Source organism: Sciurus carolinensis, chromosome 13 (genome assembly GCF_902686445.1).
Source record: "Sciurus carolinensis chromosome 13, mSciCar1.2, whole genome shotgun sequence".
Lineage (NCBI taxonomy): Eukaryota > Metazoa > Chordata > Mammalia > Rodentia > Sciuridae > Sciurus > Sciurus carolinensis.
In genome coordinates this window covers 41,307,384-41,325,426 of record NC_062225.1, presented here as the reverse complement: position 1 = coordinate 41,325,426, position 18,043 = coordinate 41,307,384, and the positions used below count along the sequence as shown (strand labels likewise).

The 18,043-nt window shown below is 35.8% G+C and overlaps 1 protein-coding gene across 1 annotated transcript in view; it reads left to right on the top strand.

The window, feature by feature from the left end:
• Positions 1-703: 703 nt before the first annotated feature.
• Positions 704-18,043, top strand: part of Ehbp1 (EH domain binding protein 1) — a 310,593-nt gene continuing 293,253 nt past the window's right edge. The window contains 2 exon segments of the mRNA XM_047522702.1: positions 704-935; positions 1,756-2,159. Coding sequence (XP_047378658.1) covers positions 2,056-2,159 — 104 coding nt within the window. The 5' untranslated portion in view covers positions 704-935; positions 1,756-2,055.

The following is an 18,043-nucleotide window of genomic DNA, read 5'->3' as shown; positions in this document are numbered from 1 at the left end:
CTTTTGTTCATGGTGGGGGGGGAAAAACAAACCGGGAGGAATTGGGTAAAAATTTTAAAAAAGGTTGTGTATGAAAAAAACCTCAGTTGCTAATAGCAGAGCAGAGGGCGCGCCCAGGTCCTAGGTGGTGAAAAGAGAACCGGAGAGAAAACCCACAGCAGCCGCATTGCTCACAGCAGCAGTAGAACCAGCCCCTCTCGCTGCCACCGCCACCAAGAGCCAGAAACCCCGCCCTACAGCCAGCGGTGCCTTTGACAGACGACCACCTTCCGCAATCAACTTCCAGTTCAATATAAACACTCCTTACTCCTCCCGCCTATTGCTTTCCTCTTCCAACCAATCAGAGGAATGGGCGGGATCGTCCTTAGTGGGTTGTCATTTTTTTTAAAAGAAGGGTAGACTGTGCGCCGCGTTCCGGTCGAGGGAAAAACACCTAGCTAGCTAGGGGGTGGGGCCCCTGTGATGGGCATGCAGATCTACCAATGAGGCGTTCCAACCGAGCTAAGGCCCGGCGATCGAGGTGGGCGGGGCACTCGCGGGGCCCGGCCAATGGCGCCAGGGCGGACAGAGGTTGAGCTGCTGTGGGTAGGGTTAGTGTGAGAGGTGCGGCGGGGGAGGTAATGATGATGGTGGTGGAGGAGGAAGGCGGGGGAGGGGGCACTGGGCGCTGAGCGGCGGCTCTGGCAGGGTTTGGTAGGGTGGGAGACGGTCGCAGGGCGATCCGTCAGGGAGGGGGCGGGCGGAGGGGCGCCGTCCGCCTGAGGGGCTGCAGACCCCGGCTCCCGCGAGCGCCGCAGCTGGCTTGGCTCTTCCATGTGGCTCCAGCGGGGATGGAGGACTCGGTGGCGGCGGCGGCGGCTGCTGCTGCGGCGGCGACGGAGGAGCGACTCTGAGGAGGGAACGGGGCCAGACTCAGCCCGACAGCGGGAATAGAGGTGTGAGGAGGGGGCGGGAGTGGGCGAGCGGCGGGGCCGGGACTCGGGGACCGGGCTGGGGTCTTCTGGCAACGCTTGGGTGACAGGGACCCCGGCGGGCCACCGCCTGTCTTTGCTGGGGGTCAGGGTTCTGGACAGGAGGCGAGCCTCCGGCAGACTGGTTCCCAGAGGATGGGGGAGGGAGGCACCGCACCCCGCACAGTCCACTTGCCCCACTGGTCACTGCTTCACGCCCAGGCAGGAGTTTCCATTTCTCTCCAGTTGGCAGCGAAGGTGAAGGGAGCCCAAGTAGCCTGGAGCCCGGACATTGCCTCCCTCTGTCCTTAGATTTCCCTCCATTCCTCGCTGCCCACCCATTTCCCCCTCTGAACAACAGCATTCCTCCCTGCTCCCTAGTGTGTTTTAAGCATGTATTCTAGAACTAGAGGCTACTATTGAAAAGCAAAGTTTATTTAAAAATACTCCACTTTTCTCTCTGACTGGCAGTGGATATAAACAGCATCCCTAGACTTTCCCGCTCTACTTGCCCTTGTGTGATGCTAGGAGGGAAGGTAGGGCCCGACTTGCGTCTTTCGATTGTTGTTGATGTTGATTACCTGATATGTTGCTTCATGTCTTTGGTGTGAATTGTAATTTCTTCCTTGGTATTTTGCATTCTTAATGTTACCGGCTTTTGAGGGTGGTGTTTTGTTTCATTGTCTGAAAAACACAGAGAACTGGGGTTGTCTGTTGCAGCATTATCCAACATGGGTGGTTAGTCACTTTTCATGCTGTTCTCCTCATATTCTTTTTCTCTTTTTGCCTTTGTTTTGCTTTTCAGTCCTCCAGAATAGAAGTCATATAGTCCCTGAGGTGGAATGGTGATGTTTGCTTGAGGGAATCTCCTCTCACTCATCCTGTCCTGTATATCATGCTGTTGGTGACTGGGCCATTCATCTAAGATGGGATTTACCCTGTGAAACAGGGAGAAGACTTATGAACCCCAAACATCATTTCAAGTTGTAATTGAGTTTTTAAAAGTACAGACACACCTGTAAAGCTCCTTTGCTTTGGACCCTCTGCCTTATTAAAGCTGCTGTGTTGCTAACCCAGAACTGTTCCAGTCTATTGACCCATCATCATGGCTTCAGTTTGGAAAAGACTGCAGCGTGTGGGAAAACATGCATCCAAGTTCCAGTTTGTGGCCTCCTACCAGGAGCTGATGGTTGAGTGTACAAAGAAATGGTAAGATGTGCCTGGGGGTAGAGTTTGCTGTGCTGTGGCCTAAACTCACTGTAGCCTAACTCTTGAGTCTTTTGATAGCAGATTATCTTTCTGTAGTGCACAAGAAGCTGGGCGGGGTGCAGAATACTCAAACAAGTACTGTGGTGTACACTGTTGCTGCTTATACTGTCCCTGTGGATTTTAATTACTGTACTTCAGTATGTCTCAGAAGACTGTAACTGAGCACACTGAGTAAAGACTTTTGTCTTGAGGTCATTTATCATTACTATTAGAATAACTTTGATTTTTATAATCTTAAAGAACAGTGGCTACTGAAATATACCAAACACACATTTAATGTAGCGTATATATTTTAATGTAGAAGACTCTAGATTGATGGTGATAATCTTATTAAATAAGATTTTTTTTCATTTTTATTTGTTTAGGAAAAAGAATTTTTCGTTATTTGAATAATGGAATACCAATCCGTACAACCTTAGAAATTCTTTTGTTAAATGCTTAGTCAGGCAACTGTATTTTCTTCTAATTGACTAATGGGATACATTTCTTGGCTGGATTTAAGGAAGCAATTAGTAGTACTGGTCTATGATTTGCTTCTCTCCACTTGAGCAAAGTAAATTTAGGGCTTTCTTTTTGCTGCCCTGAATGATAAGCAACACAAATTCTTATTTACTGAGAGAAAAAAGTTAATCTTAAGCAAATGGTCCTTTAGGTTTTGATTTATTGCAGTGATTAAGCAGTATTACTGCAAAATAAGTTCATTTCATCGTCCACAAGGACTATAATCTCATGTCTGTAATAACTCTGTTCTTAACATCATTTTTATTAGATGAAGAAAATAGCTTGTTTATTGCTCTTATAGCATATTCAGATTTTTTTGAAAACTATGAATGCTTTTGTCTTGTTAGGAATGTTATTTTAAAATCAATTCAGGAAATGCTGCACCGATTGCCTAGTTTATATCAGATACTGTTGATTTGGTCAAATATGACAATCCCCACCCTCAAGGAGCTTACAATCCAGATAAGGACACTCATGTAAATAAATTCATTGTGTAAGATTCAATATTATAAATATTATGATGTAGGCATTTTGATCTGTTTCTATGCATTTGGGTGCTCTTGGGGAGGTTACCTCTCTGTAATTCATTTTCTACTTGCACAAAGGTAATAATGGTAGTGCTTCTTAGGAGGGATAATTATGAGATTATATGAATTAATACTTGTCAAATGCTTTTAATATTGTCAGGGACATAGTGAATGCTCAATAAATGCCATTATTATATACGGAATTGGCAGAGAGAAAATAATAATAAGGGTTACGGATGGTTTCCAGGAATCTGAGCTGGGTTTTAAAGATTCATAACAATTGTCTAGGAAGCCAAGGAAAGAAGTGAAGAAATTCTAGACTGAAGTAACAACCTATGCAAAATCATGGAGGCACTAAATAACATGATCTGTGATGCAAATTAAAATAGTATAGTTTAATATTGATGGGGGTTAAAGTGTAGGATGAGAGAATGAAGTGAAAGATGAGGTTTGAGAGGCAGACAGAACTCAAATGATAGTTATGTGCTTTTATATATGGCTTGTGTGTTATTCTGTGGGTGAAAGGGATCTAGTGAAAAGTTTTGAGAAGAGTCACCTTGACAACAATGTGAAATAAGGACTTTTGAGGAGAGGGTGACTGCAGACATTGATGTTAGGATAGGTGGGGATTAGGGATTGGATGAGGCCGTGACAGATGAAATAGAATTTACTGGAGGAATACTTAGATAAAAACAGGACTTGGGGGTCATTTCAGTTGGGGATCTGGGGAAGATAGGGATAAGGGAAGGATAGGGAGAAGGAAAAGTCTAGACTGGTACTCAGGTTTCTGACTTGGAAGCCTTGGGTGTACAAACCAAGATAGGGAATACCCGAGGAAGGTCCTGTTTCCAAGTATTTCTTAACTAGGCAAAGTAAAGGGGGTATCAACTTGAATATGGTTAAATTTGAGTCTCTCTTCATAAGGAGACTAGAACACATTAGTTTATTCTTCAGTTACAAAGTCAGTTTCTTCCCCAGTTTGTAACATCCTTGAATTATTCACCCCCCCCACTTGAGTAAGTAGTATTTAAGTTATTGTTAATGTGTTTCAAAGTGAAAGCAACAGTGAAAAATCTAACTTGATTATAGTTGAATAGATGGCTTGATTTAATAGGTATACCATTATAGGTATAGGTATACCTATTAAAATAGGTATTATGGTAGGATCTGAAGTTAATGCTAGAAGCATTTGAATGTTTTCCTATAATTTTCAGATATTACTTTGGGGGTGTGGAAAAATAGGAGAGAAAGGAAATTTGGAGATGCTGATTGAGTGAAGGGAAAGAGGCATTAGTGTAGCACTGGAGATAAATTGCAAGTATTGAGAAGATAAGAAAATAGACCTGGTATAAATTAAAGAAGGAAGAAGCACCTGTAAAAGTGAAGAACAGTTAGTATTCCATTGAGATTATGCCTTGGTGGTAACCTGTATATATAGATGCCAACTATAGATGACAAGTTGCTTTTAGAGCCTTGCTACTTAGAAGGTGGTAGATAGTATGGGATTTAGGAAAGCTATATTGTGTTGATGGAAGAGGGTAATGGGAATCAAGGGTATGTTTCCCAAGGAAAAATATATTATTTCTGTGATTAAGGAGGGGAGAAACATCCCATGCTTTCTTGCCGTGACCACAAAGTATGAGCTTGGATATGACAATAAAGGATCAGAGTAGGGGCTTAAGGAACCTTTTTTTTAAAAATCTAGACCATGGACAAGTTTAATACTTTACTCTTGATCAAAGGATGAATAATATAAATTAGATGTCTTGGGTTTTCTGCTTCTCAAGCTTTCCCCTTTATTGTCCTCTTGTATTTTGCTTTGCCCTGGCTAATTTATGGTTCTTTAGTTCAAGAGGGTTCATTACTTGATTCTTTCAAGGTGTAGTGCTTCTAGAACTTAGGTCAGAATAAAAACTAGAATATTGAATAGAAGGATAATACACCCTGAGGTCCTATTCTGTGTCATTCTCTGAGTCATGTAAAGAGACTGTAGCAAATTTGGAGATGATAGGGATTTCCACTTCTTACTTTTATTATTGTCTTGAGGTCATTTAATTATTCATCTTGGTTTAACTGATATAGCTGTTGGTAAACAAACTGGCCACTAGAGATGAGTTTGAAAGAGATTGTGCTGTCAATTTTCCTCTTGTTTAATTCTTGTCCTTTTCTTTTGTCACCTGCTTGCCATTAGATTTCTGAGGGAAGTCATCTTCATTCTGTGAGTTCTCAATAGTTACATAGGTGTTTAAGGAAACTACTTGAAAGTTGACAAGTTCTGATTTTTGATGCTAATTTACCTAGGTTGCAGAATTAAATTTTGGTAAGGCATTCTCTGGTATGTGCTATGAACCATTATGTATGAGCATATATTGTATTTCATGTGTTTTTCTTCATTATATACATATATGAATGTGTTTTCTCTACATGTTTATATTTCTTCCATCTAGTTCTTAGTTATGGTAGGAGTACTAAAGATTTTTCTATATTGTATTCCTTTTTCTTGTTTTAAAATATAATTTTAATTATAACATATTTTAAATATATTAAATAGTCACATGGTTCAAAGCTCTAGAAGTACAAAAAGGTGTGCGTGTGTATTGCTGAAAGTAACTCCTCTTGCTCCATTATTTCATACATTTTTACAAACCTTGTGACCTCTGAATTTGAAAAATAAAAGGTAGCTCTTTCCAATATTTGTTTGTAACTAACATTGGCCTGTTAGATAAAATATCAATTCCTTTATCTGATTTTCCAGGCTTTCTGTAACTGATCCCAGTTTAATTTTCCAGTTAGACATTAGAAAGCTATATGTACTTTCCATGGTAACTTGAATTTATGAAAGCCAAATTAAGAATATTAAGAAGTATTAATTTCAGATTCACTTCCTTGGGTGACTTGAGCAAGTATTTCTTTGTTGACTGTCTAATGACAAGATCTAGAGTTACATATGAGCCTTAATGTAAAGAACTTTGGAAATAAGTTTTTAAAAGAAAAAGGAAAAAGAATTAATTGGAAATAAGCCTGGTGTGATTTTTGAGCCTCTGGAAAACCACCGTTTCTGGAGCACAGTGAAAAAGGAGTAAAGCAGTAAGAAGTGAGATCTGAGCGGCTGGAAGGGGCTAGATCATGAGGTCATGGTAAGGACCTTTGGATTTTAAATGGAATGGGAAACCACTGAGGGATTTGAACAGGGAAGTGACATCTTCTGATTCACTTTTAAAAACATTATTTTGGATTCTTTGTGGAATATGAACTGTCATGAGTAGAAGTGGAAGCAAAGATGCCAGAAGTAATAGTCCAAGCAGAAGAATGGTAGGTGGTAAGAAATGGTTATATTTATGTAGGTAACATGTGATCATACTCCCACCCTCGTCCCTACTACCACACTTTATTGAGGTATACACTTTTACATACGGTAAAACATATCGATTTTAAGTGTATAGGTTCAGTGAGTTTTGACAAATGTACGTATCCATGTAATTGGAAAATAAATTTTTGAAGATACAGTTGACAGGACTTATCAATAGATTAGATATGATACAAAGAGTTGACTCAGTAATGATTATAGGTTTTTGCTCTGAACAACCAGTTGAATATAATATTAATTACAGGAGTGAACTAACAGTTGGGTAGGAAAAGGTTTGGTATAAGGAGAAATTAAGAGTTTTGTTTGGGATGTCCAGATGGAAATCTTAATTAAGCAGTTAATAATAAAAGTCTGGCTTTGGAGAGAGAAGAAATTGGAACCTCTGAGTATGTGGGCAGTATTTATAACTATAGGAAATTTTCTATGGCATTTACACAGACCCAGGACAGAACTGAGATTGAGCCTTGAGGCACTTAAGCATAAAAAGGAACCAGCAAAGAAGACTGAAAACAAGCCCTAGTGAGATGAGAATAAAATTAGGAACATGGGTTTTCCAAGAAACTAAGTGCAAAAAGTGTGTCAAATACAATTGAGAGGTTGATCAAGGTGACCATTGGATTTGGCAAGGTAGAAAGAGCTAATGTCTTTGAAGAGTGATTTCAGAGGAATATTGGGGATAAAAGCATGACTAGACTGGGTTAGAGGAGAGGAAGTGAATATAGTGAGTATAGGTGATTGTCTTAAAGAGTTTTGATACAAAGTAGAGAACTAGGTAGTAACTGGAGAGGGACAAGAGTTTAAGGTGTATTTTTTGCATGGTATATATTATAGCATGTTTGAAAACTGATGGTAATAGTTACTAGAGAAGGAATAACTGATGATATGGTGGGAGAAGAGGTTAAAATAAAGAGAAAACTCTTTGAGAGAAAGGGAAAAGGATTCAGTACACAAGTGAAAATGTTGAATTTAGGTAGAAGCAGTGACAATTCATTATTAAAATGAGAAGACACAGTACATGGGTAACGGAGCAGGTACATTGGTAGATTTGATGGGGGAAGATATGAATGTTCTGTTGGCTTCTGTTTTCTCAGGAAAATATATTAGAGGTCATCAACTGAGAGAGGTGACAGAGTTATTGAAGGATTGAGGAGAAGGTATGAAATTGTCAAAGTGAGAATGAATTGATTAGGGAAATGTAGGATTGCTGGGAGGTACTAAGGACCTTCTTAACTTTGTGGTCATAAATTTAGAGTGAATGTAACCAGGAAGTTTTCATAATTTAACCCAGTTATGTTCAGTGATTGGATATAAGTATGGAATAGGCAGAATTGGATTGACCAGGGTTAGGTTTTATCAAGAATGTATAATTGAGGGAGAGATGGACAAGGAAATCGAGAGTGAATGTTGCAGGCATAGTTATAATGATGTACCAATGGGATATAAGATGGAAAATGGAGAAAATAAGGACATGAAGGTGGAATTGTCTGTGAAAAAGTGAAGAGGACCATGATTTATAGATTTTTAAAGAGGTTGAAGAATTGCTGGAGTTCAATAGCAGATTGATGACTAGATTGGGTTAGAGGAAAGGAAGTAGATATAGTCAGTATAGGTGATGGTCTTAGAGAATTTTGATACAAAGCAGTGTGAGCTGGAAAGATTGGAGGTAGAAGTCAGAGTGAGATGCTTGATATTGAAGGATGTAGTAAATGTTAATGACAAGATATAGGTAGTGGTCTCCTTGGATCACATAGGCTTATCAGTTTAAAAAAAAACAAGTACTCATCCCCAGTATATTTTAAATTAATGTACTGTATACATTAAATATGAGTATACCCTAATTTCTTTTTTTTAATTAACAAATTTAAGTAGAATATTTTTGTATATTTGAGTGGGAATCTTTTACACCTTCTAGGCATTCCCATTCTGCTTTAGAGACTATACCTATTATTAGTATTAGTATGACAGCTGGTAGTTGAGATGGAATGGAGGAAAAGATTTTTGGAAGTTAAGAGGTGGTCAAGGAATTTAGAGGATAGGATATGGGTCAGATTATCTCCGTGGCTCTTGAAGTTACCAGGAATAATGAGAGGAGAAATGTTTAAGTCAGGAAGTTAGATGCTAAATCTTTTCAAGTGTGGAGCAGGATAGATGATTGCAAAAAGGACAGGCAAAGGTGTTATTATTTCCCAGTTTCTAGGCTAGCTTTTAGAAGGGTTAGTTTGTAGTACTTTCTGTATTGTAAGTTATATGAATCTTGAATACCTTGAAACAAAATAGCCTTCAATGTTGTAAATTGTGAAAAAGCATACAGTTTTAGCAAATGCTAAATTAAATTAATATGTTAACTTGCTTATGATAGTATCTAATGGACTGATTTTTTTTTTTAATTGAAATTATTGCATGTGGTTTTTTATCCAGATTTTATGTGTTTATTCCATGTGAAGTACAGCTTTACAAAATTCAGTTGTGGTAGGTTTCTAAGGAATATAGTAGATCCTCTTTATTCAGGAATTGGATTGTCTTGCTTACATCATGTTTGCTTCCACATATGACTAAGTATGCCTGTAGATGGAGAGTTGGCAAACTCTGGCCAGATCCAAGCTGTTTCTGTTATAAATAAAGTTTATTGGAATACACCCATGTACATTCATTTACTTACTGTCAATGATTACTTTTACACTGAAAAGGCAGAGTTAAGCAGTTGCCACTTAGATTGAACAGCTGCCAAGTTTAAAATATTTATTTTATGGCCATTTAGGAAAACATTTGCTGACTTCTGCTCTGATCATTTGAGTTACTTGTAGCTAGTGTTTGTGGATTCTAGAATCAGTACCTTTGTGTATTCTGTGTGCCCAGCCTCAAAACTATTAGTTTTATCCAGTTTCACAGCAGAAATGGGAACCATTGTGCCTATTACAGCCCTATGGAAAGGAACTTTAGAACAGCATGGGAGAGCATTCGGGACTGTGTGGGTACAAGTATATATTTTCTAACTTTGTGACCTTGGAAAGTTACCTCATTTCCAAATAGATGATAAAAGTACTTCTAACATGGAGTTGTTTGGGGGTTAAGTGAGATAGTACCAGTACAGGAATTAGGGCAATGTCTGACTTACAGTAAGCACACAGTAATTTACCCATTATTACTATAATCTTTATCTGATGAGCTCAGCAATGAGTGATGAAGATAACTATCTAGAGAGAAGGGGTAAGGTATGTAACAAGACAACTGAAACTATAGCCTGAACATTAAAAGAGTGTTAGAGAAAAATGAATGAACACCAGAGATTGGAGTGACCAGAGAGATACAGGTAAACTAGGGAGCTGCTAGCAGAAGTGCTATTCTGAAATGAACTAAGTTTTGACGATAAGCATATTTTTGTTTCTGGAACAAAACCAGTTCATATGGTTTTATAATCTAATTTTCTTTTTTATGATAATTTTAAGTAAGTATAGGGCTAAGGAAACAATCCCTTCAAAGTAGAATAATTTGTCATCATTTGTATGTGTCTGTGTGTGTCCTGTTTTGATAATTTATATTTATGATATATTTCTTTATGATAGTTTTTCTTTAAAAATTTTTTTGTCATAATTTAAAAAAAAACTGAGTCCAGGGAGTAAATTTTCTTTTGTAGTGTAGTTTTCTTACATTCTTCTGGTATAAAACCTTAGTTTGTTTTTTTTAAGAGATTATGGGCTGAAATTTTAAGAGATTAGGTGAAGAAATTCTCTGAGTATTTAATTTAGTTAGTTTTGCAATTAAAATACTCAGGAAACTCAAAACTAGGCATTTCTAGAAATGTGCTATTGATGTGTCAGATGTGTTCTGATTTTGTGGGGTATTTCAACAAAAGAGCCATTGAAGTAGTTAACTGTGCAATTTAAAAACAGTCCAGTGTGCTAAGGAAAAATTGCACAAAACATTTTGAACTGAATACTCAATAGGATGTTCATATTCTACATTAGGACTTCTGTGTATTTATTAAAAAGAAGTGGAATTGAATTTTTTAAAATGGGGCAGTGAAATTACTGTGTGATGTAATATTTATCTTCTTTATCAGTGTCAGAGTGATATTTTGACAGCGTTGGAAAAGGCATCTAAAAACTTGGTAAATTTGACCTGTAAAAAATTTCCTATTTTTATTAATCCTAGGATTGTTATTTAAAATACTTTTACATTAAAAAATATAGAAAATGGTTTTAATTCAAAGACATTATCTCTTTAAATGTTGATTATCTATGTCAAAAGAGTTTGTTAGCTTAAGAATTTAACACTATGTTGACTAATTTAGTGATATAAATAGAACAGAGATAGTCTTAGAAGAGCAGGAGAATACTTTTTACTAGGCACTTGAGAAGAGTCAGATGTTACCATTGGATGCTGGATTTAGTTCTGGGTTTTTTGGCAATTGAATTGAAAAGAGAATCGCATTGGCTCATCCAATAGTCCTTTTGTATAAAGACAGTATACAAATTTGTTTGCAGTGAGTTTTCTTAAACTTAATCCAAAGATTTTTATTATAAAAAATATGATTTTGGATCAAACCTCCAATGACAAAAAACTCACATTAACTTGGATAATGTTTACATCAATCCTTTATGAAGATTCTTTAATCTTTAAGAGAATATGACCAAGGAACCTAGTTTTCTGATCAAGGGTACAACTTGAAAAATTTAGAAGAATGTACATTTAATAAACCATTCTGTTCTGTGGATATACAGAAGCAACTGAGGACATAGCTATTTATATCTACATTTATGTCATTTTAAGTAAAATTTAAAAATTCAGTTCTTCAGGTACACTAGTCACATTTCAAGTGCTCACTACCTATACGTGGTTAGGGTGACCATATTGGATAGTATAAATATGGAGCATTTCCATTATCACAAAAAGTTTTATTGGACAATGTTAATCTGACCTCCCCCCCCCCCTCCCCGCCATACTTCCTGTGTGGAGAACCACTGGAAGTTTGCAAATATGGAGATTTCCATGATTTCTGTAGGTAAGGGATGGTGCTGGCAAATCTGACATTTTAGAGGTTCCCCAATTGCTTAAGAGCATCAAGTTAGGTTTTAGAATGGCCAAATTTTATTCTTTTTCAAATGTCTTTCTAAAGGAAAGCTTTGGCAGATGTTGGATAACAATTCCTCTTGGTACTCCAGAAATGTTTATTGAATCAAAATTTTAAATTAAATTTTCTTCCCATAGTTCAGCTAATTTGATAATTTTTTTTTGTTTTAGTTAAAAATGAGAGCAAGTATTTTAACTGTGCCACATAAAACTGTCAGATTTAATATGAGCATTTGAACAGGTTAATTCATTTATTTAAAGAAAAGACTAGTTTTGTTCCCTTCCATATAAGCACAATTATAAGGGACTACTTAGGGTAGCTAAGGAAAGATTTTTTTTAAGCTTTGAAACTCTTCAGGTACCTATGTTGTTTTTGACCTTCCAGTAATATTATTGGATCTGCTCATTTTTTTTTTCCTCTGAAGTATTACTATATTCTTAATTTGATTTTGCAAGGACTACTCATTGCCTTGTTCTATTCTTTATCATTTTGCCAAGGCTCTGCCAAGGGACCCAGAAACACTGTAGACAACTCACAAGGGTGTCAAGAGATGGTTAAAAATTTCGAAACATAGTACCTGTCAGAAACCATACAAAATTAGCTTGAGTAATCAGTTTCAAAGTTAGATTGCTGCATTCCTTTTAATGATAACCATATTTTTTACAAAGCTAGGTTTTTGCAATTGCTGTGACAGAAAGCAAGTGTCATTGAAAATCTATGTGGAACAAGAAATGAGGGAGATAGTGACTAATCCTATCTAGAGTTTGACAAATTGTGCCAAACTGGGTGATCTTCAGAACCCCAGGAGTGCTTTGCAAATATGGAGGTTTCCATATGCATTAGTGGGTGTAAAATTTTAGGCCATACATCCTCCCTAAATTGTTTGGGCATGACTACTTAATAACATAGTGTTTAGGTATTTCTGTTGACTTGGAGATAGAGGAGTTGGTGGAAAAAATTACCCACGCATGAAAGGTCTTATAAACTCAGAAAGTTTAGAAACCTCTGTTATAGGCTTTTATGATCACTCTTATGCTTCCCTAGATCCTTCTGGTCTTTTGTTTATATTTGCCATAGTGATTTCTATGAGGAACCATCCATATTTTCCTTGGTTTATAGGGTACATTTACTATGATAATTTTAATCTTTTAAATCTGTCCTTATGGTTATTTTACTAGTCTTCTTTAACTATTTCCCTTAAGATTATGAAATCTTGTTTCCCTTGTACAAATAGTGTCTCTTTAAACTTTTAAATTCATTATCCCCTCTCCAAAAAAATCATTAAATGCAGAGAGCTATGTAAAACCCTATCTCAAAGTAACTTAATTGAGCTTGGATTTGTTTATATAGTAATTGGGTCCTGGAAAGCAAGTTTAATGGTTCAGCTTTAATTCAAAGAGTATTCTCATTTGCAAAAATAACTTTAAAAAATTGGTTAATTCATTTGTTTTAAAACTTTTTATTGAAATAATTTTAGGTTTACAAAAGAGCTACACAGATAGTAGAGAGTTCCTATATATATTCCTGTATTTCCTAAAAACAAGGATGTTTTCATAGATAATCATCATTCACTTTCTCAAATTCAGGAAATAACACTTATATAATGCTGTTAAATCTATAGACTTAATTGAAATTTCTTCAGTTATCCTAATAATTCTGTTTATAGCAAAACAATGTTTTTCCCTCTATCAAGCCAGGATCCACACAGTGTATTAGTTGTCACATGCCTTTAATCTTGTAGAGTTGCTTAGTCTTCTTTCTTTCCATGACCTTAACAATTGAAGAATATTCCTCAGTTTGGGTCTGTCAGTATTGGTTATGTTTTAATTTGAAGCACTGATAGATTCATTGGTTTTATTTATATTTTACTTTAGAACACCCCCATCCTTGCCAAGTTAGTTAATAAAATTTTAATGTAAGTAAAATCTGTTTTTTAAAAAGATATCTTCATTTCTATTAGCTGTTAACTTTTTTTGTAAGTGTTCCTTAACAAGTTGAAGATATTTCTTATATTTCTAGTTGGCTCAGAGTTCTTATCATAATGGGTGTTGGATTTTGTAAAATGCCTTTTCTAAATCTATGGATATAATCATATGAATTTTCTTTATCTTGTTGATGTGATGGATTACAATAATGAATTTTGAATGTTGAACCCTTCTGGCATATACAGAAGAAATCCCATTTGATGATGGCATATAATTATTTATATATATTGTTAGTTTTATTGCTGTGAAGATCATCTGAGTTTCTGACTATATAATTTTCCTTTTTTCTGAGAAAAAAAATTTTTTTTGACATTTCTTGTAGGGTGTGATCTGTGGTGACAATTTTTTTTTTTCAAATTTTGTCTGAGAAAGTCTGTTTCCTCTTTACTTTTGAAGGACAACTTCACTGGATTTAGAATTCTAGATTGGTGTAGTTTTTCTCCCAATGCTAAATATTTCATGTACTGTCTTCTTGCTCTCACGATTTCTGGAAACTGGACTGATAGTATTCTTATTTGTGTTTCTTTATAGGTAAGGCTTATTTCTGGCTTTCTTCAAGATTTTTCTTTGTCTTTGTTTTTTTGCAGTGTGACTATGATATGTTTATGTGTACACTTCTAAAAAACCTATCCTGTTTGAAATTCTGTGAGCTTCCTAGATCTGTGGTTTTGGTGTCTATCATTAATTTTAAGAAATTCTCAGTCATTATTATTTCAAATATTTCTTTTTTTAATCTTTCTTTTTCCTTATGATATTTAATTGATATAATGAAGTAATTATGCCTTTTGTAATTATCCCTTGGTTCTTGGATATTGTTTTGTTTTTTCATTTTTATTTTTCACTTCGGTTTTGTTTTAGAAATTTCTATTGACTTTTTTCAAGTTCACTGATTCCCCCCACCCCACCCCACCTTGACTGTGTCCAGTATATTGATGAGCCTGTCAAAGGCATTCTTCGTTTCTTTTACAGTGATTTGGATTTCTAGCATTTGCTTTTGATTAGAGTTTCTATATCTCTGCTTCCATTAGCCCTTTTAAGCCTTCTTAGTGTATTGTTAATTACAGTTGTTTTAAATTCTCTGCCTGATAATTCTGTGATTGCTGCTGAGTTTGGTTCTGATGCTTGTTCTGCCTTTTCAAACTGCTTTTTGTCTTTTAGTCTACTTTGTGGGTTTTTTGTTGTTGTTGAAAGCTGGACACAGTGTACTGAATATATGGATCTGAGGTAAATAGGACTTTCATGTAAGTTTTTTTGTTTATCTGGCAGAAGTTAGGCTGTGTTTACTGTTTGCTGTGATTGTAAGTGGCAGATGCTAAATTTTTCTCTGTGTACCCTTTTTTAAAAATTTAATTTCCCTTGTCTTGGGGTTTTTGTAGAGATTTTCTCTTAAATAAAGTCTAAGTTGTATAGTTCTTTCAATTATGTATTCCTGTTACTCTACAGGAGCACTATTGATGTTGAAGTAATGGGTGGGGGAAGATAAGCATCTTGCAGTTCTGGGATTAGATGTCAGTCTTTTAGTCACCATATGTCCTTGATTGTGATCCTTACAAGTAAGTTTTCCTCCACTTAGGTGAGACAGATGTATACAGGGGACTAGAGTTGAATATTTCACTTCTCCTTGGTCACTTAGGCTCCAGTAGTTTCTCTTTGAAGCCTTCTGTGGGAGGCTTGGCTTTATTTCAGAACGTGGCTCATTTCTCACTACCCCTGCCCAGAGCAGAGGAAGTTTTCTCCAGTCTTGATAGTGAGAAACTGATAGAGCTCCTGAAGGTAAAATTCTAAGAGTCTGTATGGGCCTCCCTGAAGACTCCCTGAAGACTGGATTTTTAAACTCAGTCTTGTCCACATTGAGTCTCTAATAAATACATAATTCAAGATTTTTCTGCCTTTATTCTGATTTCTCTGGAGATTACTATTCCTAGGTAGGCTTCTCCTCTGGTAAGTTGTGATTCTCTTTATCTGCCTGTCACTACATTTTTTGAGGATAGATGTTTGTCAAATGACCTCAGTTCTGTAGTGAATCTAAGAAAAGTTGTTTTTCAGTTTGTTTAGCTTTTTTCTTTTTGACCAAGGTCCTTATAAACAGAACTGAAGAGTGGAGGTCTTTTTGTTTATCCTTTAACAGTGATATATTGTAAAATATTTTTCCCACTTTGTTAATTTATGGATTTTATTTAGGGCATTTTCAGTGTGTAGGTTTTTTTTCTCTTTATATACTCTGTTTATTAATCTCTATTGTATCATGGATTTTGGGTTATAAAGGCATTTCTCTGTTTAGGTTTAAATAAATTGATCCACGTTTTCATCTAGTATTTCAGTGACTTCTTTTAACATTTCCATCTTAGATCCTTTTAGAATTTATTCCTATTGATAGTGTGTGCATGTGTCTATTTCTTTTAGCTGTTTCAAATAGATACATTTGCTTTTTTTAAAGACAGTATATGGTTTAGATATGAGGTGTCCCCCAAAAGCTCATGTGTAAGGCAGTGCAAGGAAGTTCAGAGATGAAATCATTGGGTTATAAGAGCTTTACCTAATCAGTGCATTAATTCACTGATACAGATTATCTGGGTGGTAACTATAGGCAGATGGGGAGTGAATTGAAGAAATGGTTTACTGGGAATTCCTTTGGGGTTTATAGTTTTCCCTGGTGAGCGGAGCTTTCTCTCTATGACTATATTGCCTTGTTCTGAGCTGCTTTCCTCTGCCATGCCCTTCTGCCATGATATTCTGCTTCACCCTGGACCCAGAGGTATGGAGTTGACTGTCTATGGATTATGACTTCTGAAATCATGAGTCCCACATAAACTCTCCCTAGTCTTTGTTATTCTTGTCTGGTTTTTTGGTCACAGTGATAATAAAGCTGACCAAAACAATATATGTGATTCAGTATAGACTGTTGCCCAAGCATTTAAGGGGCCAAATTATATGGAGCTGCCTTATCCAATATGATGTCCACATGTGGCTATTAAAAATTTTATTTTTAAACACTGTAGGTATAATTTTATCTTTTTTATATAGCTACCCAGTTGTCCCAGTACCATTTAATGAAAAATCAATCTTTGCAACCATGACCTCCTTATAAATGACTTTATGGTATATTTTATTATTTTCTTTCAAGAACTTTTATTTTAATTCTAATTAGTTATACATGACAGTAGGATGCATTTTAACATATCATACATAAATGTAGTATAATTTCTCATTCTTTTGGTTGTACACGATTACATACTGGTTGTTTAATCACATGTACACATAGAATAATGTCCAATTCATTCTCTTACTATCCTTCCTGCCCCCATACCCCCTTCTCTTCGATCACTCCCCTCTGCCTAATGCAAAATTATGGTATACTTTTAAATAAGTATATAAAATCAAGAAATATCTACAATATTGTATATTGAAGAAACACATGATGATTATATTAACTATAATGACTATTTCTATATATCAAACATTGTATGATAGATTAGATACGTGGATTTATGTTTTATATGCATTGCCATTTAATCCTTTCAGTGACCTTGAGGTAAGGCACTACTATTATTATCCCCATGTTATAGAAGAAAAACTTGTGTTTAAAAGGGTTAAGTAACTTTCTCAACATTCAAGGCTTATTTATGGAGTTTAGATCTAAGATTTAAACCCATAAGTCTCAGCCATAAAATAATCTGACTCCAGAACTTATTTTCTTAGCCAATATGTGTTCAATAAATTTCCTGAAAGATTTTGTGAGTTCTTCAGTGAATTGGTTTTTTAAATTTTATTTAGAAACATTTGAGAAATGTGAAGGTCAGAGTATTGTACTTAATATTTGTTTTAAATTATTGCTAATGTTTTCAGTACTTCAAGTAAAACAATAGAGGTTTATTCAGAAGAAAATGATATGTAGTAGATTTTGCAAAAAGATGGCTCTTTTAAAAACTTATAATAAATCATATTAATTCTACTAAATTATGATTGAATACTTAAAAATGGATCTTAATAAACTGTCTAGAAAACATGGATTTTTGTAAACCAAGGAAATCTGCCATGTACTAATTTACAATTATTTTAAAATTCATTTTTAATATTTCAAGCTTATATTGAGTTTGCAGCATATATGCAACAGGCAAGACCAGTTATAATCATAAAGTTATGTACATCTCAGGAAATTTTATTTTTTATCCTTCTTTAATAGCATCTTTATTTTATTTTCCCCCATACTTACGATTTCTTAGTGTGCACAAAAATTTTTCTAATTTTAACTTTTAAATTTTTGCTTTCACCCTTGTTTTGAATGCATATAAAGTTTTCTGTTTGTTTGTTTGACATAACATTTGGTAGGTTTGTGGGAGGGTGCCACGGGAGATAGAATCCAGGGCATTGGG